Source organism: Eptesicus fuscus, chromosome 3 (assembly GCF_027574615.1).
Source record: "Eptesicus fuscus isolate TK198812 chromosome 3, DD_ASM_mEF_20220401, whole genome shotgun sequence".
NCBI lineage: Eukaryota > Metazoa > Chordata > Mammalia > Chiroptera > Vespertilionidae > Eptesicus > Eptesicus fuscus.
Window position 1 is genome coordinate 58,557,818 of NC_072475.1, and position 23,348 is coordinate 58,581,165.

Below are 23,348 nucleotides of genomic sequence, written 5' to 3' on the forward strand. Positions count from 1 at the left end.
CTATTGAGTTCTTTATGTGTTTTGACTGGACATCTTCCAAGGGGGTGTTACCCAAAGGCTCAGAGTGAGAACAGGTTTCCAGGTCAGTGATTAGAAACAATCATGTCCAAATTTCTCATTAGATTGCATAAACTAAGCAACCCCTTTCCTCTTCCATTACTGGGTTCTTGATGGTAAAGAGAATGCCACTTGATCTAAGTTGCATGAGTCACCACCTACTTATCCAACTCCTCTTATTCTCTTTGCTCCTCATATTCTCAGTGCTCCTTGGGAGAACTGCAGAGCAGGGCAGAAACAGCTAAACCTAGAAGTGACTTTATAAAGTCCCAAAAAATTAAATGTATCTTTCAATTACCAGATGAAATAAACTAGTTTGAGAGAAAGGGTTATCTTCCTTGCTTCCCCACATATTGTAATGTAGAGATGACACATAAGAATTACCTAGCCCTACCCGGTTTGGCTCAGTGGATAGAGCATCGGCCTGTGGACTGAAAGGTCCCAGGTTCGATTCTGGTCAAGGGCATGTACCTTGGTTGCGGGCACATCCCCAGTAGGATGTGTGCAGGAGGCAGCTGATCGATGTTCCTCTCTCATCGATGTTTCTAACTCTCTATCCGTCTCCCTTCCTCTCTGTAAAAAATCAATAAAATATATATTAAAAAAAAGAATTACCTAGATATTTTAAAAAGTATAGATGCTCAGGCCCTATTCCACAGAGAAACTAATTTAATTGGACCTACATCAAGCCCAGTTATTTTTTTTTAAAGCTCTTTAGGAATCTTCTTATTAGTTGTGTAACCTTGAGCACTTTTTTAAAAAGGTTTTTTACTTCAGTGAATTTATCTCCAATGTTTAGGGGAAACCCCTACAGTAACACCTACCTAAAAGAGTTAGTCTGAGGAATGGGTAAAATCATTTGTGTAAAATGCTTACCCGATGCCTTACATTGGCAGACATCAGTGGTCATTAGTTTCCTCAGCCTCACTGGACTTACCAAGAGCTATCAGCATAAGCAATCCTGGAATTCCAAAAGCCAGTGCATAGCAGTCTTCCCCGAAACACTGCACATCTCCTAAGAAAAAAAGTAATCCTGAATCTTGAGTCCTTGATGTTCTGTAAGCTCAAGTTTTTCAGGTTGTAGACGTAGACATCCACAATATTTTTTGGGGTCAGAGAAATCAAGATTGAAAGAGATTATCTCAGGTTTTCAAGCCCTTATAAGAGGATGAACAGCAAGAAGTCTTGGACAGATTTTTGTCTGGCTGAGTAAAGCTTATAGAGGGCCCCTCTGAAAAGATTCTAACCTCTTAGCATGGGTGTGACAAATGTAGAAATCAAGCTCCCTGCATTGATGGAGAGGTAGAAGACTGAGAAGTATCTAGTCCGTTCCTGTTCCTGAAACAAATAGGAAACATTATCAGTTCAATATAACTCTTAGCTGCACTCCACCCAATGTTCATATTCAGCTGGAAGTACATATACTTAGACTTGAGGCCTGTCTGACCATATACAAACATTTACCCATCTCTCAAACATACACCTGGCTCACCACATACAAACATTTACCCATCTTTCAAACCCTAGTTTAAACACGCATCTTTAACATTCTTTTACCCCTTTACCAGACCAAAAATAATCATCCTGTATACTATGCCACTACTGTGTTCTATATACTAATATATAATAGTATACCTATTATAATATTAATTTTTATTAAATGTCTGTTTCTTTCAGAAGGTTGTGAGTTCCTTTAGGACAGAAATGTGTTACTCATTTCTGTAATCCCCACTGTCTTCCATAATACCTGCATATATTATAGACTAAATAGATATTTATTGACCAAATTAAGCAAATGATTGATGGAGTTAAAGGAAATATTTTGTGGAATGTGTGGCAGGACTAGCATTAGAACATAGGACAGTGAAGTAAACTGCTGATCAAGTAATTTACCTAGTGCTTATGGGAAGTCTGCCAGACAGTATAAAAGGAAGCCCATGGCTGATGAAAACTTGGAGATGGGTTTATCCTATGATTAAATATCTTTGTGAAACAGTTACCAAATGAAGCAATTTTCAAATAAAGTTGCTAATGCTTTATTCATTGCGTACTGCTCTGCTTCATTTTGGCACCCCACATCTTTTTCTGACATGGAACAATTTGTCCTTCCCATTTTCTATTTTACAGTGTATTTCACTTCTTCTTCTGCTCCCTACTTAAACCTTATTTCACACACATATTTGTATAGTTCATAATGTACAGAATCCCATTGCCAAAGTTTTGTTATTTCTCCAAATTCAGTAAGCAGTTATGAACTCTGGACCCCCAGACATATAAAGAATACCAAATGATCGCTAAAATGGTCTGAAGGATAGAAGACTATTTGAGTTAAGACCACAGGAAGACAAGACACAGAGAGACAGCAGAGAGAGAAAAACTAGAAGCATGATAAATAGCTATAGAAGAGGGAATATATACATGAAGACAGACCAAAAAAGAAAACTGAGAGCAAAAAACAAAGCCAGAAAATTCAGCTGATCTAAGAATAGACAGTTCCCCTTGCTTAGTTCTCACTACTTCCTTATCCAAGCTCAATTTTACTTCTTTTATACTGTTTTCCCCCCATTGACAATGTAAAGTATTTAGGAAAAGAGAGAATGATCATCCATACCAGTGATTTTCAAACTTTTTCATCTCATGGCACACATAAACTGCTAAAATTACTAAAATTCTGCAGCACACCAAAAATATATATTTTTTACCAATCTGACACACACATAAAATAGATATAATTTTGATTCATTCATACCAGATGACTATTGTTGTGTTGGCTGTTGTCATTTTTTTTTATTTGACAGTCTAATGGAAAGAGGTTAGTACTCCTGACTAAATAGTCAGGTATTGCATGTTTATAAAGTTATTGTGGCACACTGGTTGAAAATCCCTGATCTAGACAAGTTCATCTAAAGAAACTCATTCTGCTTGGTCATTTTGCCCTTTCATAGAATCTCAAAGTTAGAGATACCTAAATCATCTTTATACTACTCATCTCCTCCCATCCCCAAAGTGCTTACGACACTTTTTCCTAACTACTTCAAGTGAGAGTAAATTCACTACTTCAAACTCTATTTGAAGTTTTTCTTTCTTTCAAGCAAAAAGCTAGTTCCCTATAGCTTTCAATCATTGGTCTCAGGCTTAATTCCTGACATCTGTCCAAAATCTATTGAAAGCTATAATATTTTTCATTCTTATTGAGGCTAAATATCTCCATTTTCCTCAACTTTTCCTCATAAGATGTGTCTTTTTTTTTTTTTTTTAGTACATCTACCACCCTGGTCACTTTATTTTGAACATTTTTCAGTTTTTCTCCCTATTAATGACCCATACCCAGAATGGAACATAACTCCCCAGATATCATCTCACCAATGTTGGCAGATGGCTACCTGCCAGATACCTCTTTTAACATCTGCTCTGCATTCTTGGAAATACAGGATTAACAGGACTCTTACATGTGTTTTTTCAAACTGGTCTCCACCAAAAGCTGCCACACAGGGTTTGATACCTCCTGTTCCCAAAGCTATTAGACTCAGGCCGACCAATGATAGGACTCTGAAATGGAGAGGCGAGGACACCAACCATATTGATATTAAACACAACAGTAGAAACTGAATATAGAGCTACAGGAGGGAAAAAAAGTATACAAGGATAAAGATCCCTTTACTTTTCTAACCTGTGAGCACTTTCCATCTGTCTTCACTCCTAGGAAAGACTTGGGGGTACTTAAGACCTTTGTGAAACTTGAGCTTCTGCCAAGAAGTATTTATTGCACGGGAGGATTTTGTCCCTGACATTTCCATTTATCCCTTGTGTACAACAAATAGAAGTAGGTACTGAAGCAACTTCAAAATTAAAGCTCTGGTTATCAGTTTTGTCTTAGTCAAAGAGACACTTCAATAGAAAGACCTTATGAACCCTTATCCCACATACCATTCCTGAATACAAAACAAAATGTTAAAATTCATCATAATTATTAGAAGTGTCATTGATTTTTGATGGGACACCAATAAGGAGGTATCTAATATTTATTAAATTTCAAACAAAATTCTTAACTCACTAGATGAATACATGTATAGGCACATTATAAACATGAATACATATGACCTGGTTCTTGAACAACTGTAATCCTCTTTGTTGACTGAACCAACAGACATCAAAAGCTATCAAATATTTCTTGCCCCATAAACATCAGTAGCTTTGGTAAAAATGGATAGAGCAACTGCAATATATGCAACTACATATAAATGGAAAATATCCAAGCTTGAATATGACTTCTACAATGAATTATAAGGAAATGTTACAGACATTTTTTTTTAACCTGGCAAAGTACAGATGCATGAATGGATGTGTATGTGAGGGAATATGGAGGACATAACGGTTTTAATGATTGCTTTCAAGCATACGATGAGTTTTTATGAAGAGGATACCAACTGGGCATCCTAAAAGTCCCCAAAACAAATGAATTCAGATAAAGTATGAAAGAGTTCAACTGGTAAATAACTTTTTCTTAACAAATTTGGTAATAAAACAACAGTAGGCTGTAAAATAAAGGGATATCTCTGGTAAGAAAATAGAAAATAATCTGTAATAAAAGCATAAGAGGTTTATCTAATGGAAGAAAAATGGATCAGTTTATTCCATGATTTTACTCACGTGTGTACCATGTGTCCCCCCAGTATTGGTAAGGCTCCCAAGGACTTGATCACATGGCCAAGTACATACACCAAGGATAGATACATAATTGTCCTGTTGAGAGAGTTAAATTAGTCATTCCAAACAGAATTCAGAGACTTAAGTAATTCAGACTCAGAGTTCGTACTATTCTCAGTGCCAGAATAAATAAAGTGAAAAGAGAAAGGGGTGGAGGAGGAAAAAACTTCCTGAGAAATGCAAATAGAAATAATAATGGTAAATGAAGTAAGTAGACTAGAAAAAAGAGAGAGGAACTCTTTGCCTTGAGTGTTAGAGGTAATGGACATTCTCTTCAAGCTCCTTTCTCATATATTACCTCTTCCCCCCTTATTCTACTCACACACAGAGCATTCCTGCTCTGGTACAGATATGTCGAGGCCAGAATAAATTTGTAGTGAGTAATGATGTTTTAAAGTTGGAGAACCAAAAGAAGAGGATACTTTGAGATGTTTTTCTCAAGGAATATCTTTGGCTCCAGAAATAGACAAGGGTCAAGGAAAAACTCCAATTAAACAGAAAAAAGGAATGGCTAATACAAACTTTCTCTGAACCCAACCATTAAGATATAGAGAGAGGTAAAGGGCTCTCAGGTTCAGCTTAGTCACTTGAACACTTGGTTTAATTGTAATATCTGCCACAGTTGCTTCATGGGCAATTTAACCAAGAGTGAAAAAAGGAGCCAGGGACTCTGAATAGACTTGCTAGTGATAAAGATCTTGGAGCTGGTAGGGACTGCCTGTTGTGTTGTTTTCCCTAGAAATCTGAATGGCAATTAGAAAGTAGAAGAGTGTGGAATTCTGGTAAGAACATAAGTAGAACTATAAACATTGAAATAAAGCATACAGCCACATATATAATACACTTCTTAGGTATATCACCACACCAGCAATCTCTTTATATATAAGTAGAATGTAAGTTCTAGAAGGGACCTTGGAAATTATATACTAGTAGTTTACATCTGTGATTTTAAAGTATTACATGCTAATGTGGAATATAAAGAATGGAATGAAGTTATCAGACAGAGGCTGAAGATACCAGAAACTTAGGATGTGGATTTCTTATTTTAAATATCTAATCTTCCTAGGTTGCCTTTCCAGGGAAGGAATCTTAGAAGGTTTATAACGGCAAGTAGGGAATAAAAAGTTGGGTGACTAATTAATATCAGAAGAAGGGGCCATGGTTTCACAAAACATTTTGTAGGGCCTTCTAGAGAAAAGTTCTCTTTGTTGGAATAAAAGGGAAAAAATAGAAGAAATTGGAATGAAAAAGTACTGAAAAAAGGCCAGTTCTCATGAGCCCAAAAGAGATGATCTATGTTAGATCATCAGAGAGAAAAATCAAAAGGAGTCTGAGCTGGAGTAACAGAGCCTGAGTAGGGAGATAAGAGCAATATCAAATTATTGGACTAAATAAATAAGAGAAGTGTAAGTGGTGTAGAAGGAAAATAGGCAACTTTCTAGGTACAAGACTCAGGGAATTAGTCTAGGATATGAAGAACATAAGAGAGGAATCTAATGGCAGGAAATTAACAGAAGGAGAAAGAAGTCAAGAGAGACATGGAAAGCCCACATTTGAAATGAGATCACTGGAATCATTGTAATTCAAACCATATTACACAGAACTGTTTTAAATAGACTTGACCTAGCTTCCATTTGCAAATGAGGAAAATGAAATCCAGAGAGATCAAAGGGCAGTCCTAAAGTGATATTCCAATTAGTATTTGCATTAGGTCTAGAACTTCTACTTTCTAACTCATAGTCCAGTGTTCCTTCAGGTTTATCATGAACAGGTTAATGTGGAAAAAGAAAAGGAAATAGAAGATCTTTTAAATTTTATTTCACCACCAGAAGTAATTTTAATTAGAGCTTAGGAATTGAGGGGTATGTGTAGTGATGGCAAAAGAAGAGACCTAGTGTGAAGAGAGTAATTTCTGACCAGACAAAAAAGATAGGAGAGGGGAGGAAATGCTACAGACCCACTAAGAAGAAAGAGAAAGGAGAAGTGTAGAGAGGACAGCCAGAAGCATATTTGACAATAAACACATTTAAGAGAGTGGTTGTGATTGCCAAGGTCGAGTCCAGACTGAGAGGCATGGGGCACAGGGTATAAAAACCCAATACTAGGGATAAAAGTCATCTTCATGCTTGCCCACAGCTATCCTCAGTCTTGTGCCTACATTTGAGTATCTGAGGGTGAATACATTTATTAGTTGAAACATTTATCAGGCACTCTTCTAGGTGCTGTGAATAAAAATATATATGAGACTTTATTTTCTCTTCAGAAGAAAATATTAGACTTATACACAAATAATTTTAATAAGATAGAATTTGATAAATGTCATATGAGGGTAAAAAATAAAAGTTCAGAGAAGATTAGGTTACTTCTGACTACTAGTAAGAGTGAGGGGCAGAGAATAATCCATAACATAGGTGGCCTTTGAACTGAGCCTTACAGGATTTGAACAAAGGAAGATGGGGAGGAAGGAAATTCCATGAAGCAGAGACAGTGCAAACAGACATAGAAAAGATATGCACTGACTATTGTTAGAGGAACATTAGTAGTATTCAGTTTTTCTTTAGTAAACAGTCTTGAAAGGGAGTGTGACAATAAGAGCAGGAAGGTCAGTGGGGATGAGATCCGTAAACAATGGGTGAGTCAGCAGAAATTTTTGAGCAGAGTAGCAATGTGAACAGAGATTTCTTTCAGGAAGATTAATTTGACAGTCATGTATAGGCTCAATTGCAAGTAAAGGATATGGGATATGACATTGTAGGTGTCCAGTTCAATAGCCCAATTTAGAGGTAATGAAGACCAAAACTTGAGTTGTGGCAATAATGGCAGTGAGATTCACTGTTGAAGAGGGATAAATGTGAGAGATATTATAGAAATAGAATTGGTAGAATTTGATAACTGATTGAATGTGAGCATATAGGTTTGGGAAGTGAGGATAAGGTGGAACATCCAGGAGATGAATGGCACTATGCAGTTATAAGATTATAGAGTTGGAGGAGCTATCTGCATATTGCTAATATTGACACCATAGGATCTGCTAAAAGAGAATTTGGGGAAATAGAAGACAGTAAAAAATATACCCTGAGGAATTGCCTACATTCAAGAAAGAGTGAAGTAAACAAAAGGCAAAAAAGTCAAGTAAGGAAGAATCCAAAAAAGTATGAGGAAAAAAAATCAGAAAATGCAGTGTTAGAGAAGGAAGTTTCAAGAATATAGGAGTAATAGCCAGACTAAAACGTTAAAATAAGTTCAAAGTGAATAAGAATCTAGAAAAGACTGCTGGAATTTGTCAACAAAGAGATCACTATCACCCTAGCTGGTTTTGCTCAGTGGTTACTGCATTGGCTTGAGGACCAAAGGGTCTTGGGTTCGATATCCAGTCAAGGGTACGTATCTTGCAGGAGCCAACCAATCAGTAATGTCCCTCTCACATCAATGTTTCTCTCTCTCTCCCTCCCTTCCACTCTCTCTAAAAATCAATGAAAAAATATCCTCTGGTGAGGATTTTTAAAAAAAGAGAGAGATCACTATCAATGACCTTAGAGAGAGGAATTTCAATAGGATAAAGAGATGATTTATGCTATATTTTATTGTACTTACCACAATCCACTGCTCTTCATCAACGGCAGTTGACTATGAACAGTGTGAAACAGGTATTTGTGTCTTACTCATCTCTTTACTCCCCATGCTTATTTGAACAAATAGAAGTTTGATAAACACTTATTGAATTAAAGTATATCAGATTAGCCAAGACCGGTTTGGTTCAGTGGATAGAGCGTAGGCCTGCGGACTCAAAGGTCCCGGGTTCGATTCCGGTCAAGGGCATGTACCTTGGTTGCGGGCACATTCCCAGTAGGGGTTGTGCAGGAGGCAGCTGATCGATGTTTCTCTCTCATCGATGTTTCTAGCTCTCTATCCCTCTCTCTTCCTCTCTGTAAAAAAATCAATAAAATATATTTAAAAAAATAAAAAATAAAAATAAATAAATAAAATTCGGATAATGCTGTCCTTATAAAAATAAATAAATAAAAAATAAAATCTTTATAAAAAAAAAGTATATCAGATTAAATTGAATTAAATTGGATCCTATTGCATTACATCATATTACCCTGCCCTCAGGAATGATAATGAAGAGTGAGAAAGGAAGGCAACAAATATAAATGATTCTTTTTAAAATTTGGAGATAAATGTAATAAGACAAAGAAGACAGTTTGAAAGGAGGGTTAACAATAGTCTTGTTTGTTTAAAAGACTCAGAGATTTGAACAGGCTTCTAGATACAGGAAAAGACCATCTCTACGGGAGAATTTGAAGGTGAGAGAGAGGAACATTGAGAGTACAAAAACTCTAGGGAAAGTAAGCTAGGTAATGGTGACAGATATGTGAAAATTCATCAAGCTTTACACTAAGACTTTTGGATTTTTGTACTTTATTTTAATTATACCTCAATAAAAATAATTTTAAAAAATAAAGAATAATTCAAAAAGGTTTGAGATTGAGGCAGTTAATTACCTACAGCAAGAGAAAAACAAGTTAATTACATACAATTGTCAGCTGATTTCTCAACAGAAACTATGCAGGCCAGATGGGAGTGGTAAGAAATATTCAAAGTGATGAATAGCAAGAACCTACAACCAAGATTACTCTACCCAGCAAAGCTATCATTCAGAATTGAAGGTCAGATAAAGAGCTTCACAGATAAGAAAAAGCTAAAGGAGTTCATCACCACCAAACCAGTATTAGATGAAATGCTGAAAGGTATTCTTTAAGAAGAGGAAGAAGAAGAAAAAGGTAAAGATAAAAATTATGAACAACAAATACATATCTATCAACAAGTGAATCTAAAAATCAAGTGAATTAAAAATCAGATGAACAGAATAAACTGGTGAATATAATAGAATCAGGGGCATAGAAAGGGAGTGGACTGAAAATTCATAGGGGAGAAAGGGGTGTTGGGGGTGCGGGAAGAGACTGGACAAAAATCGTACACCTATGGATGAGGACAGTGGGGGTGAAGTAAGGGCAGAGGGTGGGGTGGGAACCGGATGGAGGGGAGCTATGGGGGGAAAAAGAGGAACAATTGTAATAATCTGAACAATAAAGATTTATTAAATTTTATAAAAGAAAAAAAGAAGAAACATTTTAAGCTGGTTCAGCCTAGCATTTTTCAAACTTATTTCGCCATGAGATCTTTATCTTCCTATATAACACTCGTTATTATCCTATATAGCAGATTTTCAACAGAATGTACTTTGAGAAATGCTAATTCAGATAAATCCATAGATGACAAGTCCACAGAAAATAACTGGGTGATGGATATCTAAGCTCCATCTCCAGCCTATGAGGATAATGTTACAGAGGACAACGAAAGCATTATCCTATAAATGTCTCTTGGTGCTATTTTCAGGAACTTAAAAGATACTGAACTGAACAGACCATTAGTCTAACTCATAAAAATGTTTAAACTCTTAAGAAGGAAACTACAGAAATAGGTTAGAGAAGAGAATTAGAATTGGTATAAGAACTGAAAAAAGGGACTCATAGATACTAAAGGAATTGGGATGATTCGATATGGAGAAGAGATGGCGAGTATATCAAATAACTACACTGACATTTCTAAAATTATAAATTTTCTGGTGGTTAGCAATCTTTATTTCCCCTGATATCAGAACAAGAATTAGTCTTAGACTACAGGATAGAAGATTAAAATTAGATTTAAGAAAAACAACTCCTGATTGAAAAGGATGTGAAAATATTGGAAAAACTGATAATGAAGAGAAATAGCCTTTCTATGTGTCTGTCTCAGAGAGATTTGATTCGTCGTGGATGACATGGCTTGGGAAAAGAGGCTCTAAGTGGTAATTTCTGCACAATTAATCTGTGAACTTCTGGGAGTGTGATCTTCCATCTTCCTTACTTGAATTTTCCCAACCATGAGTCAGCAATGGCGGCTCCCAGAATGGGAGTGAAATAACAGAGGCTGCTGAAGGCATGGTATACAGATGTGGAGGTGTCTTCATTCCAGTGCAGGAAATACAGGAAATACAGAGTCAGCACAGCTGAAGTGAAAAAAAATGGAGGCAAAATAAGATAGGTGCATTAAAGTGACTTACGGAAGATAAGTACATTTGATCTATGGTCTTTGAAGATGAACTTAACCTTCAACACTCCTAGCAGTGAAGTGACTGAGGAGTGACTACCAGGCAGTAGAGGCAGTGCCCAGGGGAGTTGTGAATGGGATGGTGCTTAGTGTACAAATGCAATACTCATCCCTTCAGTCTATGTTCACACATAGTATCATTTAGGCCAATCATAAAGATAATATGATGCTTCTAATATACCTTCCATCTCCTTTTCAGCAACGATACATTCATAAAACTGAGGAACAGGTATGAAGACTAGAACTCAGATGGTGAGTGTTTTCCCATTTATATTCTCACAGATTGTTATTAGGCCTTTCTACGCTTGGCCTGTATCCATTACTAGGTGGAATCCCATGAGGCATTTATTGGAAGTCCTGGCCAAAGGAAAGGACCAATTTGGATAAAGACAGAAAGAGTGCATAAGGGAAATAAATGCACACAAGAAAATCAGACATTACAAACATGGAGTGAGGGTGCGTGGAGAAGAGTAAGACTTTGGGACACAAAATTACCTTTCATTCCATAATAGGAAAAGCGCTCACAGAATTCATTCACCACAATGAAGACAATGCTCAGTGGATAGTTGGAGCCACAGATTTTCTATGAAGCAGAAAGACAACGGTTCAAGTATGAGCTTCTCACCCAGCCCTATTTAAATCTCTAGACTGTTCCACAGCAGAAAAATTCATTTCTTTTAAGTCACCATGATAGGTAATGTGAAGCAATGATGCCTACTCTTCAAGAAACAGCTATTATCTACTAAAAGTGCTTGCATTGGTTGCTGATTTAGGAGTGATAGAAGCTATTATGAACATTATTTGTTCTTCACTCATTTAATATGGAACTACTCAGACATTCCTTGATCCTAGACTCAGGATCTGGTTATCTTCCCATCACTACTAACTGAAAAGCCTGGGACTATGGGCAGAATACTTGTATCTAGGAACATAATGAAGAAGTGGCCAACTCTCCTAAATATTAATATACTAGAGGCCCAGTGCACAAATTCATGCACCAGTGGGGTCCCTTGGCCTGGCCTGCCAGATCAGGCTGAAACCAGCTCTCCAACATCCCCTGAGGGATCCCGGATTGCGAGAGGGTGCAGGCCGAGGGACCCACTGGTGCATGATCAGGCTGGGAAGGGATGCCGGAGGTTGGCCAGCCAGGGAGGGATCGCGGGTTGGCTCCAGGGCATGCCTGGCTTGTCTTGCTCCATCCCGATCAGCCAGACCCCAGCAGCAAGCTAACCTACTGGTCGGAGCATCTGCCCCCTGGTGGTCAGTGTACATCATAGTGAGCGGTTGAGTGGTCTTAGCATATCATTAGCATATTATGCTTTGATTGGTTGAACGGCTGACTGGAAGACTGGACACTTAGTATATTAGGCTTTTATTATATAGAACTAGAGGCCCCGTACATGAAATTCGTGTCCGGGGGGGGGGGGGGGAAAGGCGGGGGTTGTCCTTCAGCCCGGCCTGCACTCTCTCTAATATGGGACCCCTCTCACAATCTGGGACCTCTGGCTCCTAACTGCTCGCCTGCCTGCCTGCCTGATCACCTCTAACCGCCTCTGCCTGCTGGCCTGATCACCCCCCAACCGCTCCCCTGCTGGCCTGAGCACCCCCAACTGCCCTCCCCTGCCAGCCTTATCACCCGCAGCTGCCCTCCCATGCTGGCCTGATCGCTCCCTACTGCCCTCTGCTGCTAGCCTGATCACCCCCTAACTGCTTGCTCCCCTGCCAGCCTTATTGCCCCTAACTGCTTGTTCCCCTGCCGGCCTGATTGCCCCTAACTGCCTCTGCCTCGGCCCCCACCACCATGACTTTGTCAGGAAGGAAGCCGGATGTCCGGAAGATGTCCAATCCACTCGGTCTAATTAGCATACTACCCTTATATTAGTATAGATGTTAATGTATGATAATAACTTGCTTGAAAGACACAATGAATTGACTTATTACCTTCTCAGCTCACAGCTTGAGAATTCTGCAAGCTGAAGTTTTGTTAATACACTTTCACTAGCTATGTAACATTGTCACTGGCTAGGGGAAGTATTGACCCTGGCCATGTCACTATACCTGTCTTTATGCTTCAGGTCTGTTATTTCAATTAAATAAGAATATTACCACCTCTTGGCCCATATTAAGAACTTAGTAAATATTGTCCATTATTACTGTATCCTCTTCATTATAAGATTTTGATGTGAGAATTGAATGAGATAATAAATTTGGAAGTGTTTTAATAAGTATATAATGCAAAATAACATTATTACTTCTTTGTTTTTCTATCCTGCCTCCCACTGTAAACTGGAACACATCGTAAGATACTGAATCTATTCTCAAACTTCTTTTGGTGTCCAGCTTAAGACTCTGGACACGGGGAACTAAGGGCTGTGTTTTTATATTGGTAAAGAAAGAACAATCACACACAGTTCTCTAGGACAGGAGTGCTTGCCAAGTTTCCCTGGACTTTCCCATTGCTTTTTCTTTTCTTCACCCCAGAGAAATTCAGAATATACATACAATGAAACACAGCAAAGTCCTGGGTCTCAAATGAAAAATTTTGACTATCTCTTACTGCTGCTTCCCCTCCCAAGTAAAAGAAACCTGTTTAGGTTTTCATGTTAATTCTAACCCCAAGAAAGAGTAGTTTTTAATCCCTATTACATCTCAGCCTGAAGCTCCAAGAAGCCAAGGAAGAGAACTAAAAGAGCAAGCTTGTTCCTGTCAAAGGCAGAAATGTATCTGGGGACTCACCGGAGGTGGCTTCTTTGGAAGGTTGGGAGGTGGAGGTGGTACCTCTTCAGTGGAGACAGGTGAAAAAAAAGTTTCCTTGGACTCATTTTTCTGGAAGGGATTCATAGCTGGCTCCTTACTCTCTCTCTCTCTCTTCAAGCATTTGGCTTCGGTAAGCACTTGGGACAGCTGCCAGCCTACTGTGAAAAGTGGGACTGATTGGGAGGGGAAAGAGGGTGGCTTCAGCAGCTAGATTTAACCCTGTAGGTGTTGGCTTCAGCAACTGCCTGATCCAGAGCAAAGCATAAATCTATAGGAAAAGAAAGTGTTGATTGGGTCTTAGAGACCGGTTCAAAAAAATAATTATGTAAAAGGAGAATTGTGAACAACACATCATAAGATGGGAAAGACAATGCTGGAGAATTGCAAAATAATGCATAATAGTTAAGAATGCAATCCTTCAAATATAGATTTAAGCATTGATTTCCGGATAACACCAGTTGCCACTTACTGAACACCTATTATAAACAAGGTTAATATACATATAATTACACTAGAAGCCCGGTGCATGAAATTCCTGCATGGGGGGCGGGGGTGTCCCTCAGCCCAGCCTGCACCCTCTCCAATGTAGGACCCTTCAAGGAATGTCTGACTGCCTGTTTAAGCCCGATCTCTCTCACAATCCAGGACTGCTGGCTCCCAACCACTCGCCTGTCTGCCTGCCTGATCACCCCCTAACCACTTCCCTGCCTGCCTGATCGATGCCTAACAGCTCCCCAGCTGGCCCAATTGCCCCTAACTGCCCTCTCCTGCCAGCCTAGTTACCCCTAACTGACCTCTCCTGCCAGCCTGGTCACTTCTAATTGTCCTCCCCTGCAGGCCGGTTGCCCTCAACTGCCCTCCCCTGCTGGCCCAGTCACCCCTAACTGGCCTCCCTTGCCAGCCTGGTTGCCCCTAAATGCCCTCCCCTGCTGGCCTGGTCCCCCCAACTGCCCTCCCCTGAAGGCCTGGGTCCCCCCCAACTCTCCTCCCTGCAAGCCTGGTCCCCCCTAACTGCCCTCCCCTGCATGCCTGATCGCACCCAACCACCTTCCCTTGCAGGCCTGGTCCCTCACAACTGCGCTCCCCTGCTGGCCTGATCACCCACAACTGCCCTCCTCTGCCAGCCATCTTGTGGCAGCTATCTTTGACCACATGGGGGAAGCCATCTTGTGTGTTGGAGTGACGGCCAATTTGCATATTACCTCTTTATTATATTTACTAGAGGCCCATTGCAGGAAGATTCCTGCAATGGGGCTTCCTGCTGCGGTCGCTGCCCCACCTGCTTCCCTCCCTTCTCCACTGCCCCACCTGCTTCCCTCCCTTCTCCCCCACCTGCTTGCTTGCTTCTCCGCAGCTTCGCTCCCTTCTGCAGTGCTTGGCTTCTTTCTATGCTGTCTTCAGTCTTCGCTCTGGCCTGGATATGCAAATTAACTGCCATCTTGGTTGGATTAATTTGCATACTTGCTCTGATTGGCTGGTGGGAGTGGCTTGTGGGAGTAGTGAAGGTACAGTCAATTTGCATGTTTCTCTTTTATTAAATAGGATTATATAGGATATAGGGTATGGCAAAAGTAGGTTTACAGTTGTTTGTATTGAAAATAATATAGTAATTCTATATAATATAAATCTAATATGCAAATTGTTTCATCGGGAGTTCAACCGCTTGTTATGACGTGCGCTGACCACCATGGGGCAGCATGGAACATGGTGGGCATCAGCGATGTGGTGCTGACAGCTGCAGTGGAGGCACTGCTGGCTTGATGGACCTGGACAAGAGTGGGACTGCAGCAGGATGGTGGAGCAGGTGAGCGGGCAGCGCCAGGCCATGGTGGGTGCGAGTGGGGGCCTGATCGCCCCACAGATGGCGACCAGTGGCTGGCAGGCCCTGATCGCCTGATCAGGGCCTGGCCCCAGGCTGGGATGGAGAACTGGGGGTGGGTGGTAGCGCCTGGGAGGGGGACTGTGACCTCTCACCAGCTACCTGGGGGCAGGGATGACAGGGACAGAGATGTGGTAAGAATGCGAGGTGTTCACCGAGCTTGCTCTCACTCCCCCTGCTACCCTCCCCCAGGATGCCAGGGCTCGTGCGCCAGGTGCTGGGTGCCTATGAGGAGCCCACCCTGCACCTGCGTGGCCTCTTCTGGTGAGCCAGGCCATAGCTGCCAGGACTGCAGGGGCCAGTTGGGCTCCCTGTGGGTTTGCACAGGAGCCATTCTGCAAGGCCAGCTGGGAGAGAGTGTGCTGCCCACCCAACTTCCATGCGGCACCGCTGGGTGGTCCAGAGGCTCACGCTGTGCTTTGGCCCACGGTGTCTGGCTGCGCTCACCACATCTCTGTGTGTGGGACTCGGGCACCTTGACTCATGGAGGTGCTGCCCAGGGCCCAGAGGTCAGCTGGGATCTGCCCTTCCACACCAGATGCTCGTGCTTCTATCACTGGCCTAGAGACCACACCCGTATAGGAATTTTGTGTACCGGGCCTCTAGTCCTATATAATAAAAGGCTAATATGCAAATTGTCCCCTTGGGAGTTTGATTGACCAGGAGTTCAACCATTCGCTATGATGTGCACTGACCACCAGGGGGCAGCATGGAACGAAGGAAGGCCCTGGCCAGCAGCTGGCAGTTGGGGGAAGGAAGGCCCTGTCCAGCAGTTGGAAGGCCCCTATTGGCCCTGATCACCAGCCAGGCCTAGAGACACTACCTGTGCAGGAATTTTGTGCACCAGGCCTCTAGTAAATAATAATACAAAAATAAACAACATTTCATGTACTCACAACTGTAAAGCTACTTCTGCCCCACCCTGTATATATTATCTATCTATCTATTCTGGAATTCTAGCACTGGAATTTCATCATGACAAATAAAGATTGGTTTTAGTAAATCGAAATTCATTGAAGAGGGTGAGTCAACACAAAATTGAATTTAGAGAGGTACAAAAGATGTTAATTTTTGGTTTTCAACATAATAAAGTTCAAATAGAAATATCCTATAAGCAATTAAAGGGGTGGGGCTAAAGAAATGAGAGAAAAGAGTGGTGATGTACATTTGGGAATCATTCTTCTCCTTTGCTAAATTCATCCCCTGTGCTTTCATCACTTCAAGATGAGTACATCATTTCATGAATAAATATTTAATTTGAGCAAAAGTTATGAACCAGTTACTTTCTAGGTACTATTGTAAATATCATTTTCATTATATTTTAGTGGATGAACTCCCAAATACTCCAGAATATATTTAGTCTATATCAGAGGAGGAATAAGAACAGGGATGGTGATAATAGATAAATTTCATACATACTGTATTATTTTTACTAATTCAAAGAAGTAGAAAAGGAACAAAGGAATAGGGTGCCCTTCTAGTTTTCAGTTAAAAGAAAAAGGAAGCCGAAACCGGTTTGGCTCAGTGGATAGAGCATCGGCCTTCGGACTCAAGGGTCCCAGGTTTGATTCCGGTCAAGGGCATGTACCTTGGTTGCGGGCACATCCCTAGTAGGGGGTGTGCAAGAGGCAGCTGATCGATGTTTCTAACTCTCTATCCCTCTCTCTTCCTCTCTGTAAAAAATCAATAAAATATATTTAAAAAAAAAAAAGAAAAAGGAAAAGAATGGTCAGAGAGCAACAAGAAAATGAGGAAACCAACAAGGAGGTCGGGAAACAGGAGAATGAATTATTTTATCTGAGACTATAAGAGAGAACCTATGACTCTATCCCTTGCAAAATTCTTACATTACCTATTTGAGTAATTTATTGACAAAGCCAGGAAAAGTCTGGCCTTTCTTCCATAAACAACTTCAGACTTTGACCTTGTCCTCCCAACTTTTTTACACACATCCCCCCTATGTCCCACAAACCTTTACCTAAAGAGTCCAGCTCCATTTCTGAATGTAGTATTAATAATTAAGCTGTAGTTATTCTTTCAGGAAATATTTCTCTTTCTGGGTTGGTTAATGACCCTAAATGCAAAATAAATGAAATTACTAGTCAAGTTAACCACTAGAGGCATAGATGCCTTGAAGGGCTAATTATGTCAATGGCAACCCTGCTCTAGCCTTGTACTTCTAGAACAGCATTTGACCTAACAGAGCAGATGAAATAGTACCTGTATGCAATGCACCATTTCATTTGTGCTTATAGGTACTCCAAATACCAAACTTTATTGCATTGGTTCTCTGATGCTCCTTTGTGTAGATAAAATTCTTCTTTTGATTATGGCAATATAATGCTATATTCATAGAATCAAATAATATCAGAGATGGAAGAAATCTTAATCTTGTCCTATGTCAAGTAAACTACCCTGATGATCATCATTTATGTTAACTTATATATGTACTGGAAGCCCAGTGCACGAATTTGAGCATGGGTGGGGTCCAGCAGCCTGGCACCAATCAGGGCGGATTAGGGCCAGGCCTGTTGGGAGGAGGAGATGGTGGGAGGTTGTCCAGCTGGCCCACCCTGATCAGGGCCCAATCAGGGCTGGGCCGGCTGGGGGGAGGGGCCGTGGGCAATTGGCCATCGGGCTCTGCAACTAATTGGGGTGAGGGGGGCTAATTGGGGGCAGGTCAGGCCGTGGGGAGGGACTGTGGGTGGTGGTCTGGCCAGCCCTGCCCCTGATTGGTGTGTGTGGGGCGATTAGGGGCAGAGCTGGCTGAGGGGTGGGGCCACGGGCCAATTGGGATGGTGGGGGCCCATCAGGGGCAGGGCCGGCCAAGGAGAGGGGCCGAAGGTGGTTGGCCGGCTGTCCCTACCCCTGATGGGGGGGGGGGGCGGCTGATCTGGGGTGGGGCAGGTGGGGGGAAGGGATGCAGGAGGTTGGCTGGCCAGCCCCACCTCCTATTGGGGTAGGGGGGTGATCAGGGGCAGGGCCAGCCTGAGGGAGGGGCTGTGGGCCAATCAGGGTGGTTGGGGTCCATCAAGGGTGGGGTCAACCCAGGGGAGGGGCTGCAGGCGATCAGGGTGGGGTGGGTGATTGGGGGTGGGGACAGCCGGGGGAGGGGATGCGAGAGGTTGGCCGGCCGGCCCCACCCCGATCAGCCAGTTCACTGGCTGCAGTGGGCATCATAGCAACTGGTTGTTCTGGCCATTACGGCTTTCTGGTTGCTGGCATTTTATATATATAGAATTGAGGTCTGGTGCACGAATTCATGCATGGGTGGGGTCCAGCTGGCTGCCCCCAATTGGGGTTGGGGGGCCAATTGGGGGTGGGGCCAGCAAGGTGAAGGGGTAACAGGTAGTTGACCAGCTGGCCCTGCCCCCTGGTCAAACTCCTGGTCGAACTCCTGGTTGAGGGGACAATTTGCATATTAGCCTTTTATTATATAGGACTAGAGACCCAGTGCATGAAATTTATGCATGGATAGGGTCCCTAGGCCTGGCCAGCGATCAGGGCTGATAGGGGCCTTCTGGCTGCCAGCCAGGGCCTTCCTTCATTCCGTTCCACCCCCTGGTGGTCAGCACATGTCATAGCGAGGAATTGAACTCCTGGTCTCCCAGTCAAACTCTTGAGGGGACACTGTGTATATTAGCCTTTTATATATATAGATTTCTATACATATACACAAACAAAAATATACAGGTCTTTCCCTTGAAAATTTATCTAAGAATCTGTTTTTTAAATTAAATTTATCTAATTAACATCCTATATAATAAAAGGGTAATATGCAAATAGACTGAACAGCAGAACAACCAAACAACCAATCAAAGTATAATATGCTAATGATATGCTAAGGCTGCTCAACCGCTCACTATGACATGCACTGATCACTAGGGGGCAGTCAACTGATCGACCAGTCGCTATGTCATGCACTGACCACCAGGAGGCAGATGCTCCAACCAGTAGGTTAGCTTGCTGCTGGGATCCAGCCAATTGGGACTGAGCGAGATGGGCCGGACATGCCCTGGAGCCCTTCCGCGTTCCCTTCCCTGCCTGATCATGCACCAGCGGGGTCCTTCAGCCTAGCCTGTGCCCTCTCGCAATCTGGGACCCCTCGGGGGATGTCGAAGAGCTGATTTCAGCCTGATCCCACAGGCCACTCCCCTTGGGACGGCGCCAGAAGCAGGGCTCATGGCTGGTGAGTGCTGCTATGGCAGCGCAAGCCTCTCCTGATCAGGACTGATTGGGCGTGAGCCCGTGGCAGGCATAGTGGGGCTGGGATGGGCGGGAGCTGCAGGTAAGAGCTACAGGCAGTGTTGGACTGCGGGTTTTGGCCTGATCCCTGCAGGCCACCCAGAGGGATACCACCTGTGCACAAATTTGTGCACTGGCCTCTAGTTGGTTAATAACATATAAATTTCAGATGTACAATTCTGTAATATAATATCTGTATAACCTATTGTTTTCACCATTAGAAGTCTAGTCTCCTGTCACCTTATATTTGACCTCCCCAGTCTCCTTCCCCCTCTGGCAACCAAAATTCTGTTGTCTGTACCTATGAATTTTTTGTTTTGTTTTGTTGATTCATTTATTGCTTTCTGTGTTATATCCCACATATTAGTGGTCATACAGTTCTTTTCTTTTTTCATTTAGCATAATAATCTCAAGATCCATCCATGTTGTCACAAATGGCAATATTTCATCTTTCACATGACAGAGTAGTATTCCATTGTCTATATGTAATCTTCTGTATCCAATCATCCATCTAAGGACACTTAGGTTGTCTCCACATTTTGGCTATTGTAAATAATGCTGCAATGAACATTGGGGACATATATCTTTATGAGTGTTTTTAATTTTTTTCAGGCAGATACCCAGAAGTGGGATTTGTGGGTCGTATAGTAGCTCTTAATTTTTTGAGGGACATCCATACTGTTTTCCATAGTGGCTTCACCAATTTACATTCTCACCAGCAGCGTACTAGGGTTCCATTTTTTCCCTCTCCAACACTTGTTATTTTTTTACTTATTGATAATGGTCATTCTAACAAGTGTGAGTTCATATCTCAGTGTGGTTTTGATTTTCATTTCCCTAATATAATTGGTGACATTGAACATTTTTCCATATATATGCTGGCCATCTGTATGTCTTCTTGAGAAAAGTGTCTATTCAGGTTCTCTGCCCATTTTTGTAATTTTTTTTTCTGTATGTGGTTACTGAGTTGTATGAGTTCTTTATATATTTTGGATAGTAGCCTCTTATTGGAAGTATCATTAGCAAATATCTTCTCCCATTAGGTTGGCTACCTTTTTGTTTGGTTGATGGTTTCTTTTTCTGTGCAGAAGCTCTTTAGTTTGATGTAGTCCCATTCACTTATTTTTTGCTTTTACTTCCCTTGCCTTTAGGGTCAATATCACAAAAAACCCTTTAAGACCAAAGTCCGTAAGTTTAGTGCCTATGTTTTCTTCTATGCATTTTATTGTTTCAGGTGTCATATTCAATTCTTTAATTCACTTTGAGTTAATTTTTGTGTTTGCTGTCAGATGGCAGTCTAGTTTCATTCTTTTGCAAGTAGCTTCCCAGTTTTCCCATTTATTAAAGAGACTTACTTTTTTAAAAAAATATATATTTTATTGATTTTTTTACAGAGAGGAAGGGAGAGAGATAGAGAGTTAGAAACATCAATGAGAAACATCGATCAGCTGCCTCCTGCACACCTCCCACTGGGGATGTGCCCGCAACCAAGGTACATGCCCTTGACCGGGATCAAACCTGGGACCCTTCAGTCCGCAGGCCGACGCTCTACCCACTGAGCCAAACCGGTTTCGGCTATTGAAGAGACTTTCATTTCTCCCTTGTATATTCTTGGCCGACTTGTTGAAAATTAGTTGTCATATATGTGTAAGTTTATTTCTGAGGTCTCAGTTCTATTCCATTACTCTGTGTACCTGTTTTTCTGCCAATACCATACTGTTTTGATTACTATGGATTTGGAGAATAGTTTGAAGTCAGGGAGTGTGATACCTTTGGCTTTGAAAACCCATGTTTTTAACAAGCTCCTTTAATGATTTTTTATGACAGGGATTTAGAGAACCTGGTTTGAAATCCCTCTCCTAGTCTAACTTGAAGAATGTTACAGAAGAGCTCAGAAGGGACAGAGCAACGATCAGAACTCCAGCCTTCGAAGGCCTAGTCTAGAGCCCTATCAGATCAATATGCTTCTTATATCCTATCATTTTTGCTAAGTTGAAAATAGTTTTAAGGACAAAAGGAAATAGATATGAGCACAAACTCTTCAGAGACAAGAAAAAAGATAATAAAAATGGAAAATTCTAAAACATCTGTGATAAGAGTAAAAACATTTATGTCCTCATTGCTTGACATCAGAGTGATAGTCATCTATAGAAAGGAGACTGATGCTCTAAAATGATAGATACTAATATATTCAGAGAGAGAAGGCAAATATGGAAATAAAAGAAAACATGTTTAGCAGGCATATAAATATAAAATCAGCACACAAAAATAAATTGTATTTAAATTCAGCAAAAGCAAATAGAAAGGGGGATTTAAAAAAATAATATCAGCATAAAAAAGATACCTGGAGGAAATCTAACGAAAGATGTTCAATACCTCAAAAATCACATGATCTTACTTACATGTGGAATCTAATGAACAAAATAACAAACAAAACAGGTCCAGAGACATGGAAGCATGGAAGAGACCAACAGACCTCAGAGGGAAGGGGAGAGGGGCGCAGAAAGAGATTAACCAAAGAAGTTATATGCACACTAGAGGCCTGGTGCATGAATTCATGCGTGGGTGGGGTCCCTTGGGGTGGCCTGCAGGAATTGGGCCGCAGCTCGAGCCCCCAGCCTTGCAGCCTCACAGCTGCGCCTGACAGCTTGCCTTGGACTGGTGCCGCCCGCTCACCTGCTCCACCATCCCCCTGCGAACTGGCTCGTCAAGGCCTATCGGGGCCGGCAGTGCCTCCACTGTCACCCACTGCCAGCGCAGCATTGCTGACGCCTGCCATGTTCCGTGCCACCCCCTGGTGGTCAGCGCATGTCATTGCGAGCGGTTGAACTCCCAGTCAAATGACTGCCCAAGGAGGCAATTTGCCTATTAGGCTTTTATTATATAGGACTAGAAGCCTCGGAGGGTGGGGAGGGGGAGGCCCTTAGCCCGACCTGTGCCCTCTTGCAGTGCGGGAGCCCAGTGATCAATCTCCCTGCAGAGGGAGGCCCCACCCCCCACTACAGTGCCACCACCGGCCAGGTAGCCTGGGCCTCCCTCTTTGGGGTGATCGATCACAGGGCTCCGCAATTGGTCGCCCCAAAGAGGTAGGCCCTGCCCACCCAGCCAGAGCTCTGCAATGGATCACCCTCACAGAGGGAGGTCCAGGCTACCTGCCGCAGCGCCTCTGGCCAGGTAGCCTGGGCCTCCCTCTTTGGGGTGATCGATAGCAGGGCTCCACAATGGATTGCCCCACAGAGGGAGGCCCTGCCCACCTGCCACAGCCTGCCTGGGCCTCCCTCTTTGGGGCAATTGCGGAGCCCCACCCCCGATTGATTGCCCTGCTGGCTGGTGGCCTGGGCCTTCCTCTATGGGGCAATCCTGGGGCGATGGCAGGGCCCCCAAACCAATCGCATCACACTTGCCTTGGTGGGCCTGGCGCCAGTGGATTTCATAGAGTGGTCATCTGGATAGTCATTCCGCTCTTTGGCCGTTTGGTTGATTTGCATATTACGCTTTTATTATTATAGACATCCATAGTCCATGGATACAGACAATAGTGTGGCGAAGG

The 23,348-nt window shown here is 42.1% G+C and overlaps 1 protein-coding gene across 2 annotated transcripts in view; it reads right to left on the reverse strand.

Annotated features, from left to right (window-relative positions):
- The window catches only part of SLC15A2 (solute carrier family 15 member 2), a 30,664-nt gene extending 16,879 nt beyond the window's left edge, over positions 1-13,785 (reverse strand). Inside the window, exons 1-7 of one of the 2 annotated variants that reach the window (XM_008146659.3) lie at positions 13,654-13,785; positions 11,413-11,500; positions 10,675-10,816; positions 4,708-4,800; positions 3,507-3,606; positions 1,305-1,395; positions 995-1,072 (exon numbers count right to left, since the gene is read on the reverse strand). In XM_008146659.3, coding sequence (XP_008144881.2) covers positions 995-1,072; positions 1,305-1,395; positions 3,507-3,606; positions 4,708-4,800; positions 10,675-10,816; positions 11,413-11,500; positions 13,654-13,758 — 697 coding nt within the window. In that variant the 5' untranslated portion in view covers positions 13,759-13,785. The remainder of the gene's footprint in view (positions 1-994; positions 1,073-1,304; positions 1,396-3,506; positions 3,607-4,707; positions 4,801-10,674; positions 10,817-11,412; positions 11,501-13,653) is intronic. The other variant, XM_054711763.1, reaches the window with a different exon arrangement.
- Positions 13,786-23,348: the final 9,563 nt, after the last annotated feature.